This window comes from Ammospiza nelsoni, chromosome 3, assembly GCF_027579445.1.
Source record: "Ammospiza nelsoni isolate bAmmNel1 chromosome 3, bAmmNel1.pri, whole genome shotgun sequence".
Taxonomy (NCBI): Eukaryota; Metazoa; Chordata; class Aves; order Passeriformes; family Passerellidae; genus Ammospiza; species Ammospiza nelsoni.
This window is the reverse complement of record NC_080635.1, coordinates 92479317-92506909: the sequence shown is the minus strand read 5'-3', so window position 1 is coordinate 92506909 and position 27593 is coordinate 92479317. Positions and strand designations below refer to the sequence as shown.

At 41.9% G+C, this 27593-nt stretch overlaps 1 protein-coding gene across 1 annotated transcript; it reads left to right on the top strand.

The window, feature by feature from the left end:
• The first annotated feature begins 1602 nt into the window (after positions 1–1602).
• On the top strand, positions 1603–8858 carry TPBG (trophoblast glycoprotein). The gene is made up of 2 exons (XM_059469290.1): positions 1603–1634; positions 2333–8858. The coding sequence occupies exons 1-2, from the start codon at positions 1609–1611 to the stop codon at positions 3606–3608; spliced, it is 1302 nt and encodes a 433-aa protein (XP_059325273.1). The 5' UTR covers positions 1603–1608; the 3' UTR covers positions 3609–8858.
• Positions 8859–27593: the final 18735 nt, after the last annotated feature.

Below are 27593 nucleotides of genomic sequence, written 5' to 3'. Positions count from 1 at the left end.
ATATTTTATCAAAGGTGTTTATGTTTATGCTGATTTAGTATTTTTTCTTTGATTTATTTTTGATATTCAGTTACGTATCTTTAAAAGCCATCTCCTTTTGGAAACTATTTATTGATCACTGAATTTTACTGCTGTCCAATTCAAGGATCGGGGTGTTTCTTTGACTTTTTCAAAGAATTTTCATAGATTAGGAGAACAAGACTTTCTCTCACAAAATGCAAGATATCTTTACCTATCTGGTTTTTTGAGCACTATACTAAGAGGCATGTCAGCAACCTCTCAACCAACTAAAATCTCATGCAGTGTAGTGCCACTCAAGTTATTAAAGCAATAACTTCCCAAAGTTCTGGAACTTCTTGTGAGTCCAAGATCTCATTTGTATCACTATTACTTCAGCCACTGCATATTTTCTTTTCTCCATAAGCTTCATGTTGTGCTGCTCCATCAGCTGGACAGCCCTTGCCTGTCACCCCAGCCCCAGACTTTGATGCACTGTAACACCACTGTCAGGCTAGAGAGAGAACAATCCGGCAGAAACCGGTGCTTCAATTCATTATTCTCCAGATTCTGGGGCTGATTTTATCAAGACTTCATACTGGATTCATCTCTTCATTTCCCCTATGGCTTTTGGCAGCTCTGCGATTCCTGCTGACTCTACCAAAAAAAGGAACACAGTTTATCAGGAAAGCAGGAGTGTAAGTCTGACATATGGGGAGAAGGAAATCTTGTGTAGGCAGTCAACAGAAGGATAAGGAAAACCCAAAGGAGTCATCGCCTCAAAACTTTCTGTTTCACATTGCTGAAACTGGTTATTTGTATACACTGGTGAATATTTTGTGTTAATTAGGTGTTATTTAATGATCTGAATCACTTTCTAGGGACCAGTGGCTAAATACAGCCCACATGGCAGATCACATCATTCACGACTTCCTCAAATATCCCCACTGTAGGTTAAGGTAAGGGAATTACTAGGTTGCAAACCAGATTTTGTTACACCCGGCTTGTTCAGCCCTGCCTGTCCCTGTTCTGGGACAGCCACAGCGACTGAACCTGCTAAACATTTCACACGCAGACAGGTACTTACAGGCTTTTCCTCACCATAATAAAGTTTAAATCTCAGTCTTGAATTGTCGATTTGCAGGTTCACTTCTTTTCTTAAAAATCACTACTATTATATATTTCAGGACCTCTAAAGTTCCCGGTGGGTTTAAGTGTAGTTTTGGTGTTATTTTGGTTTGGGATTTGTTTGCGGATTTTTTGGGGCTTTTTTGCTTTAGCTTTGGAGCTCACTCGGTGTATTTTGTGGCTGTGTTGTTCCCTCCTCTCCCGAAACACGATCCCTGGGTAGGCGGGCGGGGGCAGCGGCCGCCAGCAGCCGGCTCGGCACCCCGGCGCCCGAAACCCGCCGGGACTCCCCATCCTGCCGCCGGCCTGAGCGCGCCCATCGTGGAAGCCGCGGGGAAGGGCGCCCCGCAGCCGCGGCGGGGCAGGCACAAGCACGGCGCTGCGGGGCGGGGAGCGGAGCGCGGGGCTCTCCCTTCCAGAGGCGGGCGGGACCCGCTTCGCGCCCGGGCAGCCGAGCTGAAGCCCCGCACGGCGCGGCTGCACATGGCGCGGCCCCGCTCGGCGGCAAGGTGAGTCTCCGGCAGCAGCACCTGGGCCGGGGGCCGCGGGGCTCGGGACGCCGAGCGGAGCCGCTCCCGGGCCGGGCAGCGGCGGCGGCCGAGCTGGAGCGCGGGGGCGGCGGGCGGGAGCCGGGCGGGGCGCGGGCGGCGGCTCCCCCTGGCCGGGCGGCGCTTGGTTTCTCCTGCCCGCGGAGGCTGGGCCAGGCGCGGCGAGGGTGGGCGCGGAGTTGGCGGCGGGGCTGGGGGCAGACGGCGGCGAGCTGCGGCAGAGTTTGTGCTGTACGCGGGGCGGGAGGTGAGGGACGGGGTCCGGGAGCGGGCTCGGCTCCGCTGCTCTCCGCGGTGGGTTTTGGGGGCGGGAGTTTGTAGCGGCCGCGGAGCGGAGGGGAAGAGCCCCGGGGCAGGGAGGGCAGGTGGGGAGCGGCGGGACACGGTGGGCGGTGGCGGGTCAGACCCTCCTCTTCCTCTCCGCGCTCCGCCGGTGGAGTCGACGGTCGGGTGGGAAGGTGGCGGCGTGAGCTGGAAGTGGGCGAAAACTTGTTCCCTCCGCGTGTTCTCCCGCTCTGCCGCGGGGCCGGAGCCACCCGGGAGAGCCGCGTATTGTCGGGGGCGGGGGGCGACACGCGGGCCGAGGGAGGGCGGGTGGGCGCGGGCAAGAGGAGCCGCGCCGCCCGCCGCTGCCGTCTCCCTTTCCTCCCCTGCCGCAGGTCTCGCTGCGGGAAGCGGAGCAGAGCCAGCCCCCGAGGGGAAACGCCTGCCCCCGAAGAAGGGGCTGCCCGGAGCCGGCCCCCGCCTCGCCGCGCCGCCCGGAGCCGGAGGCGCCCGAAGGGAAAAGTTGCGTGCGGGGCCGGGCCGGGCGCGATGCCGGGGCGCGGCGCGCTCTGCCTGGGGCTGCTGCTGCCCGTCCTGCTGGGCTGCGGATCGGCACAGCCCGGCGGCTGCCCGGCCCTCTGCGAGTGCTCGGAGCCGGCCAGGACGGTGAAGTGCGTGAACAGGAACCTGACGGCGGTGCCCCCCGACCTGCCGCCCTACGTGCGCAGCCTCTTCATCACCGGCAACCCCCTGACCGACCTGCCGGCCGGCGCCTTCGCCGCCCAGCGCCTGCCCGACCTCGCTTCCCTCAACCTCAGTGGCAACCACCTGCGGACCGTGGAGGCCGGCTCCCTCGCCCTGCCCGCCCTGCGGCAGCTGGACCTCAGCGGCAACGCGCTGGTCTCCTTCAGCCCGCAGGCGTTCGGGGAGGGCGGCAGCCCGCTGGAGGAGCTGCTCCTCCGCGGGGCCCTGCGCGACCACGGCGTGCTGCTCAGCCTGGCCGCCCTGCTGCAGTCCGGGGCCCTGCGCAACCTCAGCCGCCTGGAGCTGGCCGACAACGGGCTGCTGCTGCTGCCCGCCGGCATGTTCACCGCCCTGCCGGCCCTGCGGCTGCTGGACCTCAGCAACAACTCCCTGGTGGGCCTGCGAAATGTCTCTTTCCAGGGACTGGGCCAGCTGCAGAGCCTCAACCTGAGCGATAACTCCCTGGGCGTGCTGTGGAACAGCACCCTGGCCCAGTTCCGCAGCCTGCCCGCGCTCCGGCACGTCGTCCTGCGCCACAACGCCTGGGTCTGTGACTGTGCCATCGAGGACCTGGTGGCCTGGCTTAAAGAGAGTGACCAGGTGGAGGGCAAAGAAGCCCTGACCTGTGCCTCCCCTGACAAGATGTTGGGCAAAGCCCTGCTGAAGATCAATGGCTCGGACCTGAACTGCTCTGTGCCCATAGACCTGCCCTCCCAGCTTCAGACTTCATACGTCTTCCTGGGGATAGTCTTGGCTCTCATTGGGGCCATATTCCTCCTAGTTTTGTACTTGAACCGAAAAGGAATCAAAAAGTGGATGCACAACATCAGAGATGCCTGTAGGGATCACATGGAGGGCTACCACTACAGATACGAGATCAACGCAGACCCCAGGTTAACAAACCTCAGCTCCAACTCGGATGTCTGACAAAATGCCCCGGTTGCAGGGCAGTTCAAAGTACCTATGCATGAAAAGTAGACTTATGCTTTACCCTTGTGCTTGCTTCCATCTCCCCTGAAAAGTCTCAGACATGCTTGTAACTTGAGGGGGATATGCCTCCCTGTGATGTCAAGTTAATTTTTGTTTTGAGACACTGAACTGCTGAGCATGGCATTCAGCTGTGTGTAGGAAACAAGCTGCTACTTATTTTCCTCCTTACCTGTCTGCACTTGTGGGAAATTTTTCAAGTTGCCAAAAGAAAAAAAGGATTCTCTCTGATGATCCAAAGCCACCAGAGTTTATAAAACGTTTACTAATGCAGACGCCATTCAACAAAAGCTGCCTCAACTTTTTGGGAAAAAAAAATGTTATGTTCCTCTGTGCCAGTTTTGATCTTGTATATCTGAATTGAGACGCGATGATTACATTTCATAGACTATCTTGAGATTTTAAAAACCAAACAAACTCCTTTTAACAGCTCTTCAGAAGGAAATCAAATAGCAAGCATGCACAAATACTGTATAGTTTTACATGTTAGGAAATTTATGATCTCAGTAAGTCTCTTACTATTTTGTAGTTATTTTTGATTGCAGTTTACGTGACTTGACAGAATTTTTTTATACGAACTCCATCTAAACTCCATCTAAACTCAGTCTGAATTGATAGATTCAATAAACAGTCTTACAAGAACTGTTGTGTTTGCTGTTCAATGAGAAAAGTACGGACATCTAAGAATGTGAATAGTGCTATAATCTCCGAAGTAATAGCCCTGAAGTAGTAATATGAATAAAAGTTTATACAAATGTGTAGCTTAGAGCCATAAATGTTTGACAACTTTGTGATATATGCTAGGAGAATTACACTGAGCTTAATTACACTGAGAATTAAACGACGGGAGCAGTTTCACTTGGCACAAACCCCTCAGACTGCCCTCTGAAAGCACCTGCCTAATGTCAAGACAGATGCTAGGGTCTGCCTTCCTGGGAAGGTACAAGCTAATAGAATTTTCATAAGGTCTTCTCTACCAAATTAAAAAACAAAAAAACAACCAAATTAAATTGTGGAGTACGTAAGCTAAAGAACATTTTACCTGAATGGAATGGCTTATTATAAAAAACTATACTTGTGTGTCCTGAACTAAATTAAATGCAGCTCAATCGTGTGGTCAGGAAGCTCTAGGCTTATGCATCACTACAGCAGTTATTAGATTGCTGTTCCTTTTTAAGGTCTTGGTACTTGTGAGGTTCTGTAGCGATCTACTTCCAGTAACTCGATGGAACTTTACATTTATATTTATGCATTTAACAGGTGCACTTCAGTATGGTATGTTGCTTGCTACTTGCTTGGGAATGCATTTTCTTGTAAATAGATAAAGCATGCAAAAGAACCCTTCAGAATGCCTAATTTAAGATGCAACTCTGACCACATATAGAAAGGTTAGCAAGAACCTTGCAGTGGCTGCCAATAATTAGTGCACTTTTTCTAATATATTTATGGTTTTTTAATGAAAAAAAAATACACCAGCTGTAAAAGTGTGATGTGACTTGATATATATCAGTTTATCTGTGGAGCTTTTTCCATGGTCACTGTTACTTGAAGCTCTTGAGCATCTCTCAAATTTTACGAATTGCTGGCTAATTCCTTTTGCTTTCGAAAGTGACAGTTTTCTCATAGATGTATACATTTGGTAAGAGCTCAAATACAAAATAGTCTTTAAAGTATCAGAAGAAATATAATCTATTTTGGGCATTGGTATTATTCAAAAGTGTTTCTCATCTTGCAACTTCAGACAAAGCAAGTAGCACAATTTGCTTTTGATTAATTTTCTACTGCTTTAAATTGGATTTGTTTAACAGCAGTGATTTTTTTAATGTACTTATGTGCATTTACCCTTAAAAGTAAAAAAAGAATGGATATTAAGTACAACTATCGTTTTGTAAATCAGTATATTTTGCAATTAATGTGGAATGAGTGATAGCATATTTTCCTGCTGTAATTTGAATGTATGAGCAATATCTGGATAATGGCATATTAATTAAATTTGTCAATTCTTACAAAGCAGGCTGCCCGTCTCAATATTAGCTGCCCATATTTTAAGGATAGTGTGAAAACCCCCGTGTGAAGAACTGTTGCTGTTGCCACTATGCAAACCCTTCATACTTGGTGTACATCAGATAGGTTATGTAAGAATTTACAGTAGCTGTGCCGTGTGCTTCGTTGTATCCGTTATCCTGGAGATTATCAACTTACACATACCTGTACAGTGCCAAGAGGAGTAGAGCATCATCCTTGCTTAAGATGCTCCTGTAATACAATAGATAAAATATGTGCAAACCAAGCCGTTTCTTGGGCAATTTCCTGAGTTTTGTGAACAGATACTTTAACCACAGTAAAAGCAATTATCCGTGATGTGTTAATGTAACGGCCGTGTGTTTGTGGAGCTGTGTAAGGACAGGCAACGACTTTCATTGCAGTCTCTCACCAATGGAGCAAGTATTTGTATAGTGAGCAAGTGTAACTGTTGTTACTGTTACTACACATATTATTCTAAAGATTATTATTACTATTATTTTTGTATCTTAGTCAATGTAATAGAAATTTATTAGAGATCTGGTGACAGCTGCTTAAAAACAATTTTTGTTATTTGCTTACATGTGTATTTATTAGGATGTAACATTTAGCATGTGTCAGTGTTGTGTTGGATGATGTTCCCCTACAGTGTTTGACCAATAGTGAATGCTTTAGTGTTTTGTACAATGCATTATTTGATCTTAAATTCCCTTCCATAAACAGTGCTTGAAATTTGTTTTGCTTTTCTTTTACAAAATAATTAACAGTGGTACTCAGATGACACATAAAAGTAGCTCCCACACTACTCCAGAACGTGGTTAAAAACGAAACACTTAAAAAATAATTAGTTTCAACTTTCTTCTGAAGCACATTTTATAATCCTACTCTGCTTTGACACCTGGGATTCCAATTGACTACTTCCAACTGACTGTTTCCAGAGCAGCTTATTCATTCATTCTTTGATAAAACACATGTAGTTCTAAATACCTCTAAAATATGTTTTGTATACATAAATCCCCTAAGTTCTGTGTGACATAGTTGTCGCTGAAAAACATCCAGACTATAAAGTACTGGATAAATCTTCATAAAAGGCTGCACAGCTAAGAAGCAGAAAGGATAATTTTTCCAAGGTTTAGCTGCTTTGTTAAAGCTAGTTTTAGTTGTAGCAATCTCATAATTTTCTTAGAAAAATAGCACAAGTAATTAACATAGTTTTAATATATTTTATTAAAACACTTGGGATAAGTGATGTTGCCAGGTAAACAAATTCCCCCAAACCTCCTCTAACCAAGGTAGCTTTAAATTAGATAATTTTTATTTTTCTAGATAATATTTATTTTACCAAGCCATAATATTGCCAGTAATTCTGACATCCAGAAATAGTTTGAAGTTTTGCAACAACTGCTTCAAATCTTTTCACTCTGAGTAATTTACTTTTTCAGCACTGGTGACAGTCCCCAGTGACACGGCAGCAAGCAGAGCAGTCTGCTCAGACCCACATTCTGTTGTTGACTGAGATGTCACTGAAAACAGGCATGGCAAATTATTCAAAATATGACTGCACTAGGATCTCAACTCTCATTATTCTTCTAGCATTTTCCCTGTGGTATACTCCAGTCTTTCTGCATCTGCATAATTTCTTTTTTGCCTCATTTTTTCAAGAAATCCATTAAAAAGAGTATCATGAATCTGCACAGGTAGAGAAATCAGTCTGACTGCACCAATATATTGAGGTTTAGCATCTTTATTTTTCTTTAAGCCTTAATGTGGAAAAGAGCCTTTGTCAAAGTGGACAGAATGAAAATTTGATATGCACTTTTTCTTTCTCTTTAGCAGCTGAATTTTCAAGAAGAACCATTCATTCTCAGCATATGATGAAGGAAAATAGCATTTGGTAAGAAAAATGTTTTGGTTTCAAGCTTCCAAAATGACATTTATATTCCATAAGAGAAAGTGTAAGGGAGAAGCTTGTGGATGAAACAGAGATACCTCTTCGTAATGGGTCAGCACTGGAAGTCACAATGCTATGGATAGGAACAATTCCTGATTGAATCTGTCCATTACCTTCTGGTCATTTTTGTAGGTTCAGCTCAAATTTCTTCCTGTTGCTATAAATAGAAACATTTTGTTAACAAGTGCTGTACCATCTTACAATATTTGCAGTGAAGGTGTTTCCACTGTGAGTTTCTTGTGGAATATAATAGAAGATTGAATTTAATTCAGTGCCTGCTGATTTAATAATGACCACATCAAGCTCATAACTTAATAATCCTTTTTGGTTTTTTTTTTTTTGCAAATATGCTGCTTACAAGGGGAAAAGACCTTGGCTTGAAATCAAACAATAAAAGCCCAATTAAAAAAAAACAAAAAAAAACAAAACCAGGAGATAGATAGAAAGCAGAACATTTGGAGAGTGCAGCACTCATTAGGTACTTCACTCAGAAAAGAGGCAAACCACGTGGGAGCTGAGGGTCCTTTGGTGATACAGGAGTAAGTGTACTCTGTTAGCTTCCCAAGTCAATACAGCAGTAGCAGAAAAGTGATGCTTTATACCAACACAATAAACGTAAGAGCACTTCTCTCCCACATTGAAAAAAACCCCACCAAGCCTTTAGAAGGAAAAGTACAGGTTTGCAGTATAAGTATGTCCTTAAAAAGGACTTTCACTTTCTCAACTGTGTTACAATTTATGTGTTGTCACATCCTTGGAAAACCTTGCTATGCCAGAAGTCATCTGTTGCGTAGGCAAAGCTTGAAATCAGTATTTGCATTCCCAATGTTAGCCTAAATAGAAAAAGCAAACTATTAAGGAAATTAAACCAGTACTTTAGACAGCATATTTGTGGTATAGTTAATAATTTAATATTTGCAATTACTTACATTTTTCAAAGTATTCACTAGATAGCTTTTCCTATCTGATGGTAGACTAGCAGAAAAACAGATTTGTGTTTCCAGTAATTATGCATGAAAGCATCTGAATAAATTAGCAATATTTCAGTACATACGGTGATGAAAATGCTAGAAATCTTGTGTTCTAGAATGTTTCAATGTTACAGAAATGTTAGATGTGCAAGAAACAGCTGTAACTTTCTGATTGAAGTTTGGTTTCCTAATTAAAAAAATATTCTTGAGGAAAACCCCAATAAAATATTTACCAGATTGCTTATACATGTTATATGTTCACTCTGTTTATTTTATTACTATAAATCCTTACACATATTGAGGTCTTTACTAAAAGTAGTTGTATTCCTTTTAGCCCAAATTGATGGTTGGACTATGAATTTGCATGATAGAATAATGAAAAAGCAAGGTCCATATAGCTGGCCTCATTGATTTACTTAGAAAGAAATTTGGCCAGTGAATATAAGAGATTATGCTTCAATTGTTTTTGTTATTACAGACATAATTTGATAGCTCTTTTTGGTTTGAATATATATGGTATTAATTTTCAAGTTAGGTGCCAATTCTAAATTAACCAGGAATGTATTTTCATCTTCTTCATTACCATATCAGATTGTGTTTTAAAGTCTTCAAATACATATTTACATAGTGAAATATAAAGGTGCTGTTATTATTGATGGAACTGTTAAGAAAAAATGCTGCTGGAACAGAGAAAACAGGTGAAAACCAGAGTGGTACAAAAAAGCATTCAGTTGACAAACTTTTATTCCTGCAACTTCTTTTAATGAAATTGTTTATATTGTAACCTCATGGAAATCCAAGGGAAGAATGGCCGTTTATCTTCTCATATTTAGCTAATACAGATGTCCAAAATTTTATTAGGTAGGAACAATCTTTTGGGGTTGTCCCAGGAGCAATAGCTGATAACTTAGTTTTGTGTCTAAATTGTTTGCTATTATTTTTTGCTAGTTCTTAGAACAGCTAACACAGAAGGAAGTTTGGCTTTGCACATGGTAGATTGATCTGTCCCAAGTTTTATCACAGAGCTGAACTGTTGTAGGATCTGGCCACAGTCTGCTTCAGGTGTTCCATTTGTTCCAGTAGAATTTCCCTTCTGCAGCATAGCCCAGGGTAGCTTTGTGTGATGCCATGGGCATGGATACAATAAAGAACTCCTTTGCCAAATGGTCATTATCAAAAGTCAAATAGACATTTCAACATAATTCACTGAATATTTCATCAAGTAATGGTAGTGAAATAACAAAATAAGAAAAAAGTAACGTTTATTACCAGAATGCTGTAAGCAGTCATGAACTGACACCACATTGGAGCATTTGAGTAATTTAAGCTGCTTCTGAAGATGGAAAAAGAAAAAGGAAGAAGCTATTGCATTAACAGTTTTCTTCTTCAGGTAGGTGTCTTCATTAATTCTCATTAATAGCTCATGAACAAGCAATAACTGAATCCTACAGATAGTTACGCATTTAAATACATTTCAGTGAGGAGTTTTACTCCACTGATTTTCTTTCTGCAAAGTTCCATCTTTGCAGAGGTGGGTACTTTAGTTAGCCTGGAGAGGACTAAGAATTCTTAAACATTAGAAGACAAGAATTTTTATTTTACATGTACACAGAAGCATTTTGCATACACGCACCTACATGTATAAATATATTTACATAATGTAAAATTAGTAGAGACAGAAGAAAAGTAAAATCCAAGACACACCATCTCTCCTGTCCAACATTCTGTTGGCTAGCTTAGGGGCTTTTTTTTCCCACAGATTGAAAAGGGAACCTAAGGGCCTAAAGGGAGCGGGGAATGCCTCTGAGAAGGACATAAGTCATAATTCATGTTGCAGCACACCTACTGTGACCATTAGCAGCAAGTTAACAAAAACTGCTGCTGAGTGGTCAAGATTTTCCAAAGTGTCTGCAGTCTGGGGTCCCTCTCTCAAAGTAGCTTAATGGGGCTTCATTTACAAAAGTTCTTGAACGCCTTTTGGAAAATTACGCTTGTTTACTTTTTAAGGCAAATTGCACAAAATGCCTTTTCACAATCTTCAATGTGAAAAGGTATATGAGAGAAAATATAAATACTTACTTGTAAGAATTCCTGAAATTCCCAAGTCTTTGCTTTCTTTGTAATTTCTCAAATTGAGATCTCTGTAGCACCATTTATCCAGAATATGTTTCCTCTTCCCTATCTTATTTAATCATCCCTAATTCAGATTATTTTATCTATCAACTTTGTGGTTACAAACTTGATTACTTCACATTGATAAGCAAAGGTAGAACTCCTAGGAAACAAATCATGCATAAAATCAAATACTCAATATTTATCACCAAGCAGATTATTATTAAGGTTATATTTGTTGACAGTGTTTCATTAGGTTTTCCCTTTTGCTGTCAGTCCCTTTATGTTTACATTTTCAACATACTAAAAAGTTCTGTGGTAGCCCAGAAAAACTCTCTGATTCCGATTTCCAGGGACAAACAGGGAGATCTTATTTTGTGACGATAGTCTTGAGAAAAACTTGCAGAAACAGTGCTTGAACTTTTCTGACAGGATAGTAAAATGTCGCTGAAAATAGCTCAGCTAACATATTCTTCATTTGTCAGAAATGCTAGATGTGCAGAAAAGGCTGGAATGCTGAATTTGTGATGCTGATGTAGATGCTGTTTAACGAGCCTGTGAGGTTTCTGTTACAGTGGCTTGTGCTACCTCTGCTCCCATTTCTCCTCCCTACAGCTCCACACCACTCTGATGTGCTCCAGCAGGACTTGGATGAGTTTAGGACATGCATTCAGCAGATTGTGTTAATTTGTTTATATTATTATTATTATTCATATGTGAAGTCCCTTTATTTTCAAGCATATAAAGAAATACATTCTAGTACTTGTAATTTTAACATAGAAAAAACTAGCTGGCATACGTCTGGTTTCATAACTTATCTGTAAATACAAAAAAAATGCTCTGAATTTGAGCTTGCGAGGAACAGATGTCTTTCAGCAAGCTCGAGTGTAAATTCAGCAGGATTTCCAATTTAATCCAGGAAATGATGACACGGAAATTTATTGCAAGCAGAGAAATAACTCGTTCTTCATCACAGTCATGCGGACTGTGCCTTTTTCACGAAGCAGTGCAAGGTGGTTTTTTCTCCTAGGTTTCCAGGGAGACAATCACAATCCAGTAGGGGTTACTGTTGTTCTTAATAAAGCTCTTTTTGTAGATTTTGTAGTTTTAGCAATTTTTCCGATCAAAATTACAGAGATAGCAGATAGGATTTGATAAATGACAGAGTAACGTGAATTGAAGTGACCTATTTCAAACACACACAGATGATGCAGTGTGCACCAGCTTAGAGTAGATGATACTAGTACTTTCACCAGCTAAAATCATTTTCACTGGCAGGGAAGGACTCAAAACTGAGTATTAGTCACTGTAGAGAGCTATACAAACTATCCTTAGCATTTAGCAGTTGGGACAGAATATAGTATATCCAAAAGGTTTCTTATATAGTGTGAAGCACCATGTCCAGTTCTAGGGTTTTTTGTGTACAAGTTATACCCTCATTCAAAACCTGTATGTCTGTCCATGATTTAGAAGGAAAATTGAAGTAAACAGGAACTGGTTGATGTAAATCAAATTAATAGACAAAAATCTCATCTGTCAAACAATTAATAGTTAGTGATCTTATTGTTGATGAGAATTCAAGAAATGTTGGTCACAGAAATATATTTGCCTCACATATTTATTTATTGTTATACATTCAACAGTGAAAGCACATGAATTTGCAGAGGGTATATTTAGTACAAGGAGATCAATGGTTAGTACATCAGTGCTACTGAGGACCCTCTTAATTTTACTTTCCATTATTCTGCCATGTGAAAGGAAGAAGTAGAAAAGGGAAAACCTTCGACAGAACAAACTTCCTTAAGAAAGGAAGGTGGTAGAGCCAAAAATCTCCTGTAATGACTTTCCTTTTTATACTTATTGAAGAAGGATGTGGCAGCAATTGTGATGCAGTAGTAGAAGATAGTACAGATTCTTTCATAAGTTTAGGGTTTATTTAGGTTTGTTCAGGGTTTTATGTTGTTAGATCCAGAGCTAATTCATGCATTAACATTTAATCTAGATCACCAGAAAGTACTAGTGCCAGAATGTGCTATACATTTTCTTCCTGTAGTTTTTACACAGCACTCTGTGCCTTCCAGTAATGCATGAAGTGCTTGTTGTTCTCTCCTTCCCTCCCAAGGGAAGTGTGCACAATAGCTGAGGGATACTGTATGCACTGTGTTGCCTTATGTTTCTGAGAGAAGGCATTAGCAAAGTAAAGCATCTTGCACTTAAAGGTGGGTTTGCTTTATGATATTCCCTAAATCCCGGACAACTAAGTTCTTTTGCAAAGCCTGCTGCTTGGAGAAAGTTTTGTCTCCCATGCAATAAGCCTTCTGTCTGATTTAGAAGAAAATGTTAGGGACATTCTTCTCCTCTTTAATTTAGTCCTAGAATTTAATCTTTCCAAAGGAATATGATAAATGCTCCTAAAATTATGTTTTGCATCAGGAAATAGAAGGTCAGCTGCGCGTAAATTCAGTACCATGATGGAACCCCTATCATGGAAAAGGATTGCTTAGAAACAGTGAAAAAATTAGTAAAGATCCTACCAATTAAGTAAGTTTTTAAAGTACGTCATAGTTAATAAACTCCCTCCCTAAGGATCCTGCAAAGCTCTCAAATGTGGGCATCATAGTACCCTGTGAACTTTCCTCTCTCCCCTTCCCTTCCTCTCTCCCCTCTTCTTTCTCTTTTTTTTCTCCTCTCTTCTCTCTCTCCTCTCCTGTAGCCTGTGTTGTTCTGACTGATCCGTGTCCGACCATCCAGCTAAAAGGACACGAATGCCATCCTCTTATATAAATAAACAATATTTGCAGCTCACAGTTGGTTTTAATATCTTTTCTACATCAGCCAAAATTTAGCATGTACTGATCTGAGCTTTGCAGTTAAGTGAGTGAAGAATACAAGGTGAGTTGGAGATGCACATGCAACTTGGTCAGCTTGTGAATTGGTCTTACTGTCTTTAAAGGATGAGGGGAAACATGTCCATACCATTTTGCTCTTCATATCTTCACTCATAATGACACAAATAATAAAATACATTTTTTGCATTTTCAGTATTTTTATGTGCATGCATTTATATATATATATACATGCACATTTACATAGTACATTTTAGAATTCTTGCATATTTTATATTTACAAAAACACAAATTTCTTATATGCAGGCCATGCTTTCTTCCTGGAAAACAATATTTCAGTTTTAACTCATGTGCAGGCTTTTGCAAATAATGCTAATTGAAAGCTATTTATATTTTGTTTACTTTTTTAGATAAAAGAAATAGAGTCTACTAGTTTAGAACTAATTATTGCAGTAAGCTTTGCAATAAACACTTTTGATAACAGGAATTATAGTTCAGGCTAGCATGGCAATTTTTAGCATCTATTAAGTCTTCTGAGTAGCTTAGAATTCTGTAACTTGTAAAACAGTCAGACAGAAGCTTATCCTGGGTGAATAGTTTAGCACAAAATACTCCCTTGCCTTCACTTTGTTTTTATTGCTCCTTCAGCATGAGGATGCTGCCAATATTTTGACACTTTTTCTCCTTAAAATCTGCATCTCTCTGACGGTATGCCTTCAGAGAAAAAGAGCAAGGGACTGGGATATTCTTGAATTTTCTTGTCAAAACACCGACAGGATAATTACCAAGAGATGATCCAATTTGTCAGCAGGAGAGTGGGTGTTTGTGCATTGTGAGAGGGTGTCACCATGGCAGGTACATTGTGCAGGTGTCACATCTTGCTTCTCTAACGTGAAAAGGTCTCCATCTTCAAATGTGATAGGGGAACAAGGGCACTTCTGTGAAGGGTGGTGTAAGATCCAGTGCTGCTTTTGTCCTGGATTGCTCATTTTCTGGGCTCTAAAGGAGAGAGGCCTTCCCGTTACAGCAACACCTCACAGGTCTCCAGACCCATTGTAGTGAAGGAGGTCATGTAGGACATCATGCGATGGCTCTTTGGTCTTTCTGCATCTGGTCTCTCTGCACTGCCAGAAAATCCTTTTGTGGCCAGTTATCCTGGCTTGGTGGCTGTTTTGTACTGGCAAAGAGAAATAAGCCAAGCTGATTACAGAGGAGGACTAGACCTCCATCCTTATTCCAAAATCACAAAATGTGTGATCCCCAGTGTGACCTGGAGCAGTCCAACAAGGAGAAAAGGAGCTTCAGGAGAAAAGGAGGGATTTCCTTAAGGTCTGGGGATAAATTGTTCTTGGCAGAGATAATTTAGATTTGGTTGGGGAGGCAGAGTTCTAGCAGTGACAGGAAAAATGTTCTAAGGTGTAATTTGTGCTAGGTACTCAAATAGCTCTCTTTGGCCAATCAGCTGCTGGTTTCCCGTTAGGACAAAGTAGTAACAGAGAGGGCTGCCTTTGAAAAAGGGAGGGAAAAGACAGGGTAATTACCCTGATTTCATTTGAAACTTTAATTTTACTAGTGGATAATGCAAAGCAGGACTTGTGATAGTGCAAAAACGGGGAGGTCAAAATGATGACTCAACAATTAAGTATTTTAAAGAAGGAATAGGTAAGTGTTCTACCTACATTAGGAACAATATTTTTAGAAACATGCTATCAGAGAATCATAGAATCACTATGGTTGGAAAAGACTTCCAAGGTTGTTGAGTCCAGCTTTTGATTAAACACCATCATGCCAACTAAACCATAGCACTGAGTGCCATGTCCAGTCCTATCCTGAATATTTCCAGGGATGGTGAACCTACAGCTTCCCCGGGGAGTGCATTCCAATGCCTGACAACACTTGCACTGAAGTAATTCTTCCTCATGTCCAACCTGAATCTGCCCTAGTGTGGCTTGAGGCCATTTCCTCTTGTCCTGTTGCTGGTTGCCTGGGAGAAGAGGCCGACAGAGTTAAACAGAATTATAAGGTCACGCATGAATCTTCTGTTCTCCAGGCTAAACACACCCAGCTCCCTCAGCCACTCCTCACAGGATGTGCACTCCAGACCCTTCTCCAGCTCCTTTGCCCTTCTCTGGACTCCAGCACCTCAATGTCCTTCTTGTAGTGAGGGGCCCAGCACTGGGCACAGCACTTGAGCTGTGGCATCACCATTGCAGAGTACAGAGGGGACAACCAGTGCCCTGGTCCTGCTGGCCACACCATTGCTGATCCAGGCCAGGTGCCATTGGCCTTCTTGGCCACCTAGGGACATTTTTTCGGTGAACTTTTTGGAGTAGGGCACACCTGTAACTCTGTTCTGTATTTCCACATTACCTGGTACACTGGTTCACAGTTCTCTGTCAGGAGCATCCAAATGCTACTAGAAATAAATAATGGTAATGCTGTGCATACTAATACACTTAACTTCCTTTCTTAGTTCTCCAATGACACGCACTGCTTTAACACCACCAGCTCTTTTGGAATAGTGTAAAAAATCCCCCAAATGCCTAAGCCTCCTCCTTCAATACTTACCATGGACTAAATACTATCTTTGGGTAAAAAGTACTTAATATTATAAGAAGGCTTTGCCAGGAAAGAGATTTTTGTATGAGGAAATTTGAGACAGGCCTAAGAATTTTAAAACAGCTAAACACTGCATGCTTAACTGGGGGAAAGACTCCAGTGTAATACAGAGATTCCTGAGCTGGCTTAAAGTACATTGCTTTCTGTATGAGAATTCTAGCTGTGGCAATACAGAACCCTTTGCAAGAGAATTTTCTCTGCCAGAGAGACTGCCTCTTTCAAGGCTACAGCAACAACAGCAGAAAGATACCTGCTTTTTTGCCAGAACAATTCTTAAAAAGAATATAAAAAAATTAACACAGGACAGATCTCTTATACAGAAATAAATGAAAAGAGACATCTTATTTAGTGAACAAGAATTAGGTTGTGAAAAGACTGCAGTGAAAGAGGATGAAATAATTTCAGATGATTTAGATTTTATTACCAGGAGCAAGTTTTCTGCTGGAATCCATGCTGCTGTGAATATCATCAGTGCCTGCCCAGGGCTCCTTGTCAAAGCCCAAGCCTGTGCTGTCTTTTCTGGGGACAGCCAGGTGTGCCCAGTCCCTCAGCACAGCACCTGTGCTCATAGCAAATTCCTTGTGCAGGAGGACAGCCATGAACCTTATCATGAGCTTTCTTTTAATAAATAAATTGATAAAAAGGTCTGTGCAAGAGAATTTGCAGAAACCTCTGAGGGATGCTGTGGCCCAGTCAGTCCTAAGGACTGTGGCTAGTTTGCTTTGAAGTGTTTGTATCAAAGTAATGTAAACACTGCACTGCTTCTCTTTCATTTATTTTCTTTCACATGCTTCCAAATGTGCTAATTTTATGCAAAGATGTCTGTTAGCTGTAACAAATATTTATCCTCTGCTGGAACTTAAGCTCTTTTGAGTACACAGCAGCCCTTGTAAGCAGGCATTTGAGGAAGGCAGGTGCTCACCTGCTCCATTCCTCTGTTTTTTCCAGCTGGCCACCTTACATTATCCTTCTCAAAAGAGCTGAAGTTCCCAAGGTCTGTCTGTGTATGGAGTTGTAATTAATCAGCTTCAGTGGGAGCTGCATGTGTAGTATCTGAAAGTAGCTGAGAGCTCAGAAATGTGTACCCAGTACTTCAAGCAGGTGATTTCTCTGAGTGAACTATTTATATTCCTGGCCAGCAAAATAAGCATGTCCTGAACTTCTGAGCTACTCATTCACAAAGTAATGCATTGTTTTTGCAAGGAAAAGAGCCTTAACACATTGCAGCAGGAGGTAGAGGATAGTTTTCCCAAGCATTTTGTGTCTTGTAAATTTTGACTTCGCTCCAAAGGAAAACAAGTAGATGTGCTTTCTTTGGACACTGTGCCTCTGGCTCCTTGAAATAGCTCAGCTACATTATGCTTCTGATCATGTTGCATCAATGATGCTTTTTAATTCATGAGTTGAGAGAAAGCCTTGGAGAGACAGGTGATTGACTTGCATCTGTTCTGAGAGCAGATTGTGATTTTTCTCATCATTTTTTAAACTCATCACTAGAAAAGATGGTTAATGCAATGAGCTGCTAAACCAAATAGTTAGACTTTATTAGTAAAAGGAGACTAGTACACTTCTCTTATGGTGTGATTTATGTCATATTTTTAGACTTTTATATCACCCAAAGGCCCTGTTAAACCCCAACTTATCTTGAACTTATCTTGAACTTATCTTGAGAACACTTATCTTGTACTGCAGGTAAATATCCTTAAAAATTCCATCACCAAAGTTAATATGACTTGCTTATCAAATTATGACACAAATTTGCTTTCCATATATATTTCACATTTATATGTGTAATTATACATACAGCCCTTTAGGAAAGACTGAAATAGTTCTAGGACATTGTGACTTAGAGAACATGTAATGTATTTTGCAGTTATTTTACCTGTTGGCTCAGGAAATAGGCCAACTAATTCAAGCAACTACGAGCCCCTGCTTGCCAAGCTGTTCCCTTGGACAATTCTTTCCTGTGGCTGGAGTTTTACCCCAGATTTGCTCCTAGAGACTCATCTTTTTGCTGTCTTTTGAAGGAAGTGGCTGAACACTTAAGCATGAGGTCTGTGGCATAGATCTTGTAAATCTTTGGGGTGAAAAGAGGAAACCTGTGGAGAATGCTCACAGGTTTTTAAGGTCATGGAGACATCAGCTTCCTAAATGTCTGAAGCCAAATGACTTTGCCTGGTTCATGTGCAGATCTGCAATGAAGTGAGATAGTGATTGCATTGTGATGGTATGTAGTCACAGAGTGGCTCCAGGTGCCCTCCATGGCCTGGGAAGACAAGAATTGTCCCTTCTGGAAAGTACCTTCAGGAAAGAACTTTTCCTCATGCAGAGAGGGAAGTGTTTGGTTCCATCCAATAGCTCCAGTGAGCTGCTAGATCATACACTCCACAGCTTTCTGTCAGCTGGGACGTCTCCAGATTTCCAAGACTGCTCTGAAATCATTAAGAGAGCCTTTAGGATGACATCAGCCAACTCTTTGAAGATTCTTGGATGAATCCTATCGATTTGCAGGGATCTAGCCAGGGCAGCAGGTCCCACACAGTTTCAGGATCAGCTGTTGATCATTCTCACAGCCATGAACCTCCAGCTCAGGGCACTGAGAGCCTCTTGGTCCATCATCCATGTTGAGGACAGAGGCAAAGAATGAATTAAACACCTGAGCCTCGTCTGTGTCTGAGCTTGTGGGGGTGACCATCCTCACTCTATAATGGGCTGATGTTATTTTTACACTGCCTGTTGCCATTAATATATTTGAAAAATCTTTTATTTTCCCCTACAGCTCAACTCCAGTTGAGCTTTGGCAATCAGCACAATTTTTGGTATAGTTATTTAGTAATGCTAAAGTTGGCCTTCTTCAGTAAAATGATCGCACCATTTCTACATTGTTTATTATCCAAGAAAAAGATGCTTTTATGAAGCAGTGAAACAGTACTTCATGCTGTAAAATACAGTTCATTAAAATGCATTCTCATTGAGTTTTTCACTGGTAGTATTTGCAAAGTAATTATTAAAGGAAACTATAAAAGCTATAATTTTATTCATGTAATATGAAACTGTTATTAATCATCTATATGTTTTATTTTATACAAGGTTTGTTCATTAAACCTAACCTTAGTAAAGAAATTATACTGGGATGGAGAAATTTATCACATTTCGTTTTTCATCAGCAAGAGCTGCCTCTAGTCTGGTGACCTAAGCTTGTTTACACAAGTCACAGCTCAATGTTTAATGCAGTAATACAAACACAATATGTAGTTCCACAACTCCTTTTAAGCTCTGGCATAATTAGCTTCCATTAATTAGTTAATGAATCAGCTTTCTTTAATACCTCACCTCTACAGTTACAAAGGTCACCTTCAGATTCAGGCAGAGGAGTTTCTGGTGGTAATTCTAAGAGATGGAAAGTGTCCTCATTAATAGCTGTAGATGTTAATTCTGAAGTTTAACAAATACTATTAAAATTTGAACAGTAGTATCAAATAACCTTTTTATCTGTCACTTTCCAAGCAGTTAAGGTTCTCCTTACCATGATCACAGCTGTATTCATGATGCATTTAAGACCATTCTGTTCCTTATGGACTGTCATGAGCTGCAAATATCATGGCCAAAATCTGTGCTAGCCCTCTACAGTGTAATTATTTGTAGGTTTTTTGACAAAAATATCAGCATAGAGCCTAATAGGGCAGAAGTGAGAAGGAACAGGGTCTGGAGGTTGTGCTGTACAGTTAGGTCTCACATGAGGTGGAAAGTTGCCTGTTGGCTTCATATGGAAACATGGCAGTCCTGGGTTTTCCAGATGGAATATTTAGGCAGACACATGAGTTGACTTCTTTGCTACACATGCCTCCATTTGCATGGTAGACAGGTAAGTACATAACTCTGTAGGCTCACTCAGAGTTCTCCTTTTGCTCAAGGAAGAGCTGTGGTGTCACTCTCAGTACAGCCAGAGGTAAAACATTAACAAAAAATAAGGAATTTTTTTTAAAGTCATTTTCTATAAATGCCTGACCAATGCCTAATTGTCCTCGGCCATTTTGAAAAACCACTAGGATTTTTGTGGCTGTAAAGAGAGAGGGTCAATGATGGACCTTCAAGGAGAAGAGCAGGCTCACATGTTTATGACATTTTTTTCTTTGGAAAAGAAAATAATCATGGAAAAAGATCCCTTAAGATGGAAATGGGAGCTCTCTGTAAAGGCTCTTCATGCTGATCAGCAGTGACGAGATGTAGAAAAAATACCAGTGACAGAAAGATCGCTTCATTTGCAAGTATAATTGTCTCCAAGAGAGGTGTTCATACAGCCAAAGACATTGCTCTCCTTGCCACTCATTACTGGTGGTGGGTGTAAGCGATGTCATGATCATGCAGGTAAATGAGGAAGCAGGTAACTAACCTAAAGCACTTTGATGGTTGCCTATTGAACACTTGGCCTCCTGGGGAAGCAGCATAATACCCTGAGATGCAATATAAAACATTTATAGCCTCCCTTTTAAAAGGCTTCCAGAGGGGAAGGTTCAACTTTTCCATTTTGTTGCAGTATTTTGCTGGAAGAAACACACTGTGAAAAAAGGGGCAAGCAGAGAAAGTTAGCAGTAATTATCGTGCTTTAGGGCTTTTTGTTAGCAAATTCCTTGGTCATTTCTACAATCTGAAATATTTCAAAGCAATAACATACATAGGAAAAGCAATTGCCATTTAAAACAGGAATAAATGCTATGTTAAAAATGCTTTTCAACTTCATCATATACAGCCATTTCTGAGTTTCAAACTGAGTTCTGCAGTTAGCAGACAGACAAAGCCTCATGTTTCAAGTGTAGAGCCTACTTGACATATTCTAACAAGCATTTAGAATATCTGATATACCTTAGTGGTAAGGAAAACATTAACTTCATTCATTTGCCAGTAAACTCTGTACTTAAACAGTTAAACATATACAGTGCATGATTTTCCCCACTTGGTATGGTAGGGTCTGTGACATGTGACAGGATATTAACTTTATTGAATTTTGTTAGAAAAAGTTAATCAAATCTAGTAACATGGTGTAAAAGTAAAAAAATAGCTGTCCTGGTTTGAGAGGAAGTGAGTTTTTTGGGATGCTGTGGTCAAACCAATCGGTGTTCAGATTTGAATATCGGCACCTGGTGTGGCCACTGAGGACATGGATACGCCTCTGAGAACACAGGGGTTAAAAGCAGAGAACTCCCAGGAAAGCTTTCTCTTGGGTTCTGGTCAGTGAAGAGTTCAGACCTCCCCTGCCTGGCTGCTGGCTGGGCAGCGGAGGGGAAGCCATGCGGCCGGGTGGGGTGAGCTGGGGCCCTGAGGATGGAAGGGTGGAGGGGCACCGAGAGACATCGGGCAGCCTCCCCCCGCCCCTCCAGGAGAGAGAGTGAGAGAGAGAGAGTCGGTGTCTGTGCCTGTGCCACCTTGAAGTTTGATAGCACAGCCAGCCAAGAAGGAGAAAGGGGAGGTGTGGTGAGAAGGTGCCATGCAGGGCAACCATGGGAGTTCTGGACAGGCAGATCCGGAGATTTTTAACCCTTTTCTTAGATGATGGAAACCTTACAAATGCTGATCCTCCTGGAGTTGAATGAGAAGAGAGATAGAGATGAGGTAAGAGGAAATGGGCCACAAGAGAAGTTGAGAAGAATCTTGGGTGGGCGGAGGTGATGGAGTGGCCTTTGGCCGGACTTTTCTTGAATAGCCATGGACAGAACCATTTTTTTCCTCTGGCACAGAGACTCCATTTAGGGGGAGGCAATGGCTTGGAGCCAAGAGAGTGCAGTGATGTTATGTGAAGGAGTACGTGAACTGAGGTGACGGGTGAGGAGGGTGCTGATGGTGCCCTCCGTCTTTGGGGAAGAAGAAGAAGGAGATCTCTGTTCTTGAAACCCCTCAGTCCAGGGGGTGAATCTGGGGGGGACAGGTGTCCCGAAGGTGAGACTGTGCTCTTTTTGGTACGGGACAAAGCATCCTTAAAAGGACAACCCTAGAAGCAGCTCTGGTCCATGGGCAGTGGTGAGAGCACTGGGCATGGAAGGAAGAGGTCACGATGGCAGATGTTCTCCAGGCGGTGCCACGTGTGACAGGAAACATATGAGGTTTCAACTGTGTTTCCTGGAGAAGCCTATGGCACAAGAAGGGCTCCTCTCCTCTTGATGAACTGAGAATCGATTATCTAAAGGGTGGTGATGGACTGAGAGTTGATGGTCTGAGGGGTAGATGTATTGGAAATTTGCTAGGGGGAGCAGGAATGTTTTTGGAAGGTTTTCATTCTGAGTTCTGTGTGTGTTTCTTTCTATATATAGTTGTAGGTTAACAAAGTTTTTTCTTCTTCATTCCTAAGTTGGAGCCTGCTTTGCTCTATTCCTTGTCACATCTCACAGCAGACACCAGGGAGCATATATTTTCACGGAGGTACTGGCATTGAGCCAGCCTGAAACCCTGACAATAGCCTAATAGAAAATCAAATTATTTACATTTAGTTCCATGTCATAATCCAGCCTCCTGAGGAAAGAATTTTATAATCTGTCCAACTTTATGCTGAATTTTACCATCTGAAGACATGTATTTAAAAGGAACAGTTTTGAAAGAGAAATCCCATTTTAATTGCATTTTAATCCACCCACAGAGATGCTGCATGTTATTGATTTGATTAGCTGAAGGCCATTCCTTTTGCATACTCAGAAATGCAAATTTTTGAGTCTCATCAGACAATTTCACTTAGGCAAGTCAAGTATGTAGAAAAATACATTGAATAGAGCAAAATCCAAAAAAATCCTTTCCCTGCCTCCAGCCTGTGCTCATTCTTTCTAATAAGTTATCATTACTCTGAGCCATGTTTGCACATCCTACCTCCTTAGGGAGAAGAAGGGTCACAACAAGGAGATGTTCTAAGTGCCACTTGTCTCCATTTCTTACCAGAAATCATTTTTAATGAGCACATTCACTCGTTTCAGGGCAGTGCCCACCAAATCGCATCCCTCTGAGCCAGAACACATGGGAGTCTTTAGCAAGGGTGTGTGCCTTGTGAGCAGACCAAAAAGAGGTCTGCAAAAAGAGGTCTGCAAAAGATCCCATGATGAATTGCTAGCTGAAGCGAGCCACATTTGAAACACGAGCTGGTGTGCTTCATTATTCTGCTTGCAGCATTTGTATGGGAAAGTTCAGTAAACTAGGCTATAAAAATTTATGACCAGTTTGAATGTGGACAAAAATAGTGAGTTTATGTGTTTCCTGATGCAGATGGTGATGGACAGTAAGAGCATATAGTACTCCCAAGTACAGAAACCCACAGAGCTTTATGTAGTGTGACCTGTCACTGTGCCCCTGCACATTTCTAACAAGGCAGCAGCACTGGCTGGTACACTGCACAGTGAACTGCTTCAGCTTAAAAAGTAGCATAGAGGATATTTCTTATATGCATGAATATTAACTATGGTACTCAGTGCTGCAGGGAATTGAAGTTAGAAAAGAATTTAAGTTGGAAAAATTTAAGTTAGTTTTGTTGAGAAAACTCAACAAAGATTTAGGAAGATTTAACTGTGCTGTCCCTATAATGTTGGCTGGAGGCCCACAGTTCCCCATCCACCTTGTACTTCTCTGTCATTTTATACCCGAAACCCCACTTTAATTTCCTCCACAAGTTTGTAGAACCCAGCACAGGTCCAGACAGCACAACAGTGGGAATCCTTGATCCCAGTCCAGGGGAGCCCTGCTGCCAGTGACGCAGTGAGGACAGGCTGTTGCTGCTGCAACAGCAGGAGATTTCCTGTACAGTATTCGTCTCACTCTTTTGGGACCAGACAGAGCCAATTAACCCTTTAGCATGTGCGTTTCCATTTATGTCCTCTAACTCTTCTATACTCATCACAGGAGTGAGGTGAGTCTGCTGCTGCAGCATAAAACACGTACATTGTATTTTCTCAGAAAAAAAAAAAAAAGAAAAAAAAAACAAAAAAGGATTTCATCTTTCCTGAAAAGTCACGTAAGTTTTACTATCACTATTTACAATTAGGCCGATGCAGTAGTGTTCAAAGTAAATGATAAATCTCCCTTCCTGATGACATTGCTATTTTTTCCCCCAGTGACAGAAATTTTCAAGGAAAGATTTGCTGTGGTGACTGAGCAGGACATGGTACAGGAAAGCCTTATTTTGGGTAGTGCTTCTACTCCATCTCAGACTAAATAAATCTATCAGAGATGCATACAAACATGTTTCTATCCTGCCCGTGCCTCTAACTGAAGAGATGGACTTTGGAGACCTTACATCTCTTCTCCAGAGTCTCTGAACTCAGTCATTTTCAATAAAAAGTGTCATGGCAGCAGAGGAATTTGAAAGCACCTTAGGGCAGCCCTGGGCCTTGCTTACTGCACTATTTTTCTGTTAGGTGGTGAGTTGCCTTCCATTGGTTATTTTGAATGTATTTTGAAATAAATCCATTTTACAAAAAGATAAAGTACTATATTCCTCAAAATAACCTGTAAGAGTAGCAAAGCTAGTTTTGTTTGATACTCGTGTGAGAAGAATCACAAACTCAGATTCAAAATGAGAAATGTATTGCTACCTGGAAATTGTTCACTGTCTTCCCACTTAGTCTGAGGACAATCTAGTTACCTTGTTCCTTTGGTTTTATAAACAGTGTATTGATTCAAAGACTAACAAAATAAAATATCAAAGCAAAGGTAAAGCAGCCGTTGGGCAAAAGTTACAATATAACTAATACAAGTCAGAAAAAGCCATAGTAAAAGACAAAGAAAAATGCCATTACTGGGAATTCAATAATATGGATTAAAAAACTTGATCCCTCTAAATTTGAAGATAATATGGCATATGCAATAAATTTCTATAATCTTTCAATCATTAATGTATTAAGTTTTAGGGTGGATGTTAAAGGAGAGTAGACCTGAGACAGTTCTTTGGGTTGCTCTGGGACTTTGAGAGAGAGCTTCTGAACTCCTCTGGGAGCCTAATGCTCTAATAAATGTAATTCCTGAATTATTAATCAAAAGAGCATATACTCTCATAAAATATAAGCAACAGCTGAGGAAGTGACCGGAAGACAATACCCTAGGACACCAGGAGAGTGATGCTCCGAATTTCATTGTTTGAACTGAGATATAGCTACTCTGATTCAGTAGCCTTAGAACAATTTACTCAACTCCAAGTACTTTGCTGCACTCAGGCTGTATCCTCTATACCTAAAGCAGAAACAGTGATCCCCCAGATGGGGAACAACGTGCTCTGATTCCAAGATTCAGAAGGCTGCACAATTGCTATATTAAGCTAGGTTATATTACACTAATACTATACTAAATTATCTACTAAAGAGATACTATACTAAAGAATACTAAAGAAAAACCTGTGACTGTCTGAGACTGTCAGGACACAGCTTTGACCCACCTGGCCAATCAATCCAAACAACCATCAGCAGAATCCAATTAACAAATCACTCTTGGTAAACAATCTCCATAACACATTCCACATGTGCCAAACAACAGGAGCAGCAAGTGAAGATAAGAATTGCTTTCTCTTTTTCTCTGAGCTTCTTACTGCCTTTCCCTGGAAAAATCCTGGGAGAGATTTGTGCCTTCTGCTCTCTGTGAAGAGAGCTGCAGCCACATATACCCATGCTCAGGGATGGGCTAAAGGGTAGCAAATACCACCCTGTCTAGTTTTTGAGCCAAAGAGTGATGTTTGAACAAGCAGCCTGCTCCACAGTGCTGAGAGGCTTTGCACTGAGACAAGGCACAGCTAAGGGGTCATGCCAAGCAGGGCAGTGCTTCCCAGCAGGTTCCTGCAGTGCTGCTGTGGATAGCTGGGGTGTGAGCCATCAGCCCAAGCAGGGCAGTGCTTCTCAGCAGGTTCCTGCAGTGCTGCTGTGGATAGCTGGGGTGTGAGCCATCAGCCCAAGCAGGGCAGTGCTTCCCAGCAGGTTCTTGCAGTGCTGCTGTGGATAGCTGGGGTGTGAGCCATCAGCCCAAGCAGGGCAGTGCTTCCCAGCAGGTTCTTGCAGTGCTGCTGTGGATAGCTGGGGTGTGAGCCATCAGCCCAGCAAGGCGAGCTCCTGGGGGGCCTTGCCAGAGCAGCTGCAGGAGGGCAGCAAGGGCCAGGAACAGCTGCTTTGCCCAGATCTGCTGATGGGTAGGGTGTTATCAGAGGGAAGCAACCACTTCCAACTTTGATTCTAGTTATTCACCTACTTTTTCTCTCCTCTGAGCACTCTCCAGCTGTTACTGAGAAATCTCTGTCGAGAAATTGCTACCTCGAGAGACGGGGAGCTGGCTGCTATGTTAAGGAAAAACTGGATCTAGTGCCTCTTTCTGGGTATTGAGAAATGCCTAAAATCATAACTGTGGTCCTGATAAACATTTCAGCCTTTTACTTGTGTTTCAAAGGTAGGAATAGGAGAACTGGGGTTTGTGCTGATATGCAAAAAAATTGAAGAAATGTGGGACAGTAGAAACGAGATCGGTCTCCAGAAGGTAGGAAGGTAGTGATTTTTACTTGACTTATGATTGTGCAGAGGGATGAGGTGTTGCTTCTGACATCTAAAGAAACAGGGCAGAGAGATTAAAGCAGACATTGTTGGTAATGTGCATTACTAATCTCTTACAGCAAGTAAGTGGAGGGAAAGAGGTAACCCAAGGCAGCAAACCTCAATTATGCTCTCTAGAAAATAATTGACTATAGAAGAAATGTATCACAGGAAGCAATGGTAAAGAGCTGTTTCGTTAGTTGCCTGATTAATTATTTTAATAATAAATAACCTTAGGTAGATTATTCTTAAAATTCAGCACAACTGCCTAGAAATTTCCCATTGTCAGTCAAAAAATGAAAGCACAATTGCTACTCTGTTTCTATCAATCATTTTGAAATTATTTTTCCTGCCTTTCTAAGCAGACAGAGAAGGGAGGTGAGATCAAATATTTCTTCAACCACTTGTATTGTCATTGTTATCATCCGGCTATTCTATACGTGTATCAACAGGGTTGGACACCTTCAGAGGACAGATGTGAGAATCTGAACTATTTCTCTCTGTGGTTATATGTCCACTGCTAAAGATTTTTGTCCAAGAGAGCAGTGCTTGTTCTCAGGCCAGACCAGGGTACAGGGTGGGTGGTGTCTTGAATGTTTGGGTCTGGCTGCTGCTGGAACAGAGTGACCATGCAGCTCTGCCCAACCATTTCACCAAGTCTTCCCTGGGTGCCCCACTAGCACTGAGTCCTAACAGCTGCTTTTCAATGGAAAACACCTGAAATATGGCAACACCAAGTCCTGTGATCACCAGTCCAAGCATAAGCAGTAGGTTCAAGTCCTGACCATCTGTTTATTAATCAGGGAAGCAGACAGATGGAGTGACCAGTAATTTCTCTCTGTATATAATGCAGTAGAAAGAGAAGAGGT

Bases quoted from the DNA above. Each gene is read 5' to 3' on its own strand.
- TPBG (XM_059469290.1), top strand. From the start codon at position 1,609: ATGGCGCGGCCCCGCTCGGCGGCAAG. The intron at 1,635-2,332 runs GTGAGTCTCCGG...CCCCTGCCGCAG, and splicing joins CGGCCCCGCTCGGCGGCAAG to GTCTCGCTGCGGGAAGCGGA.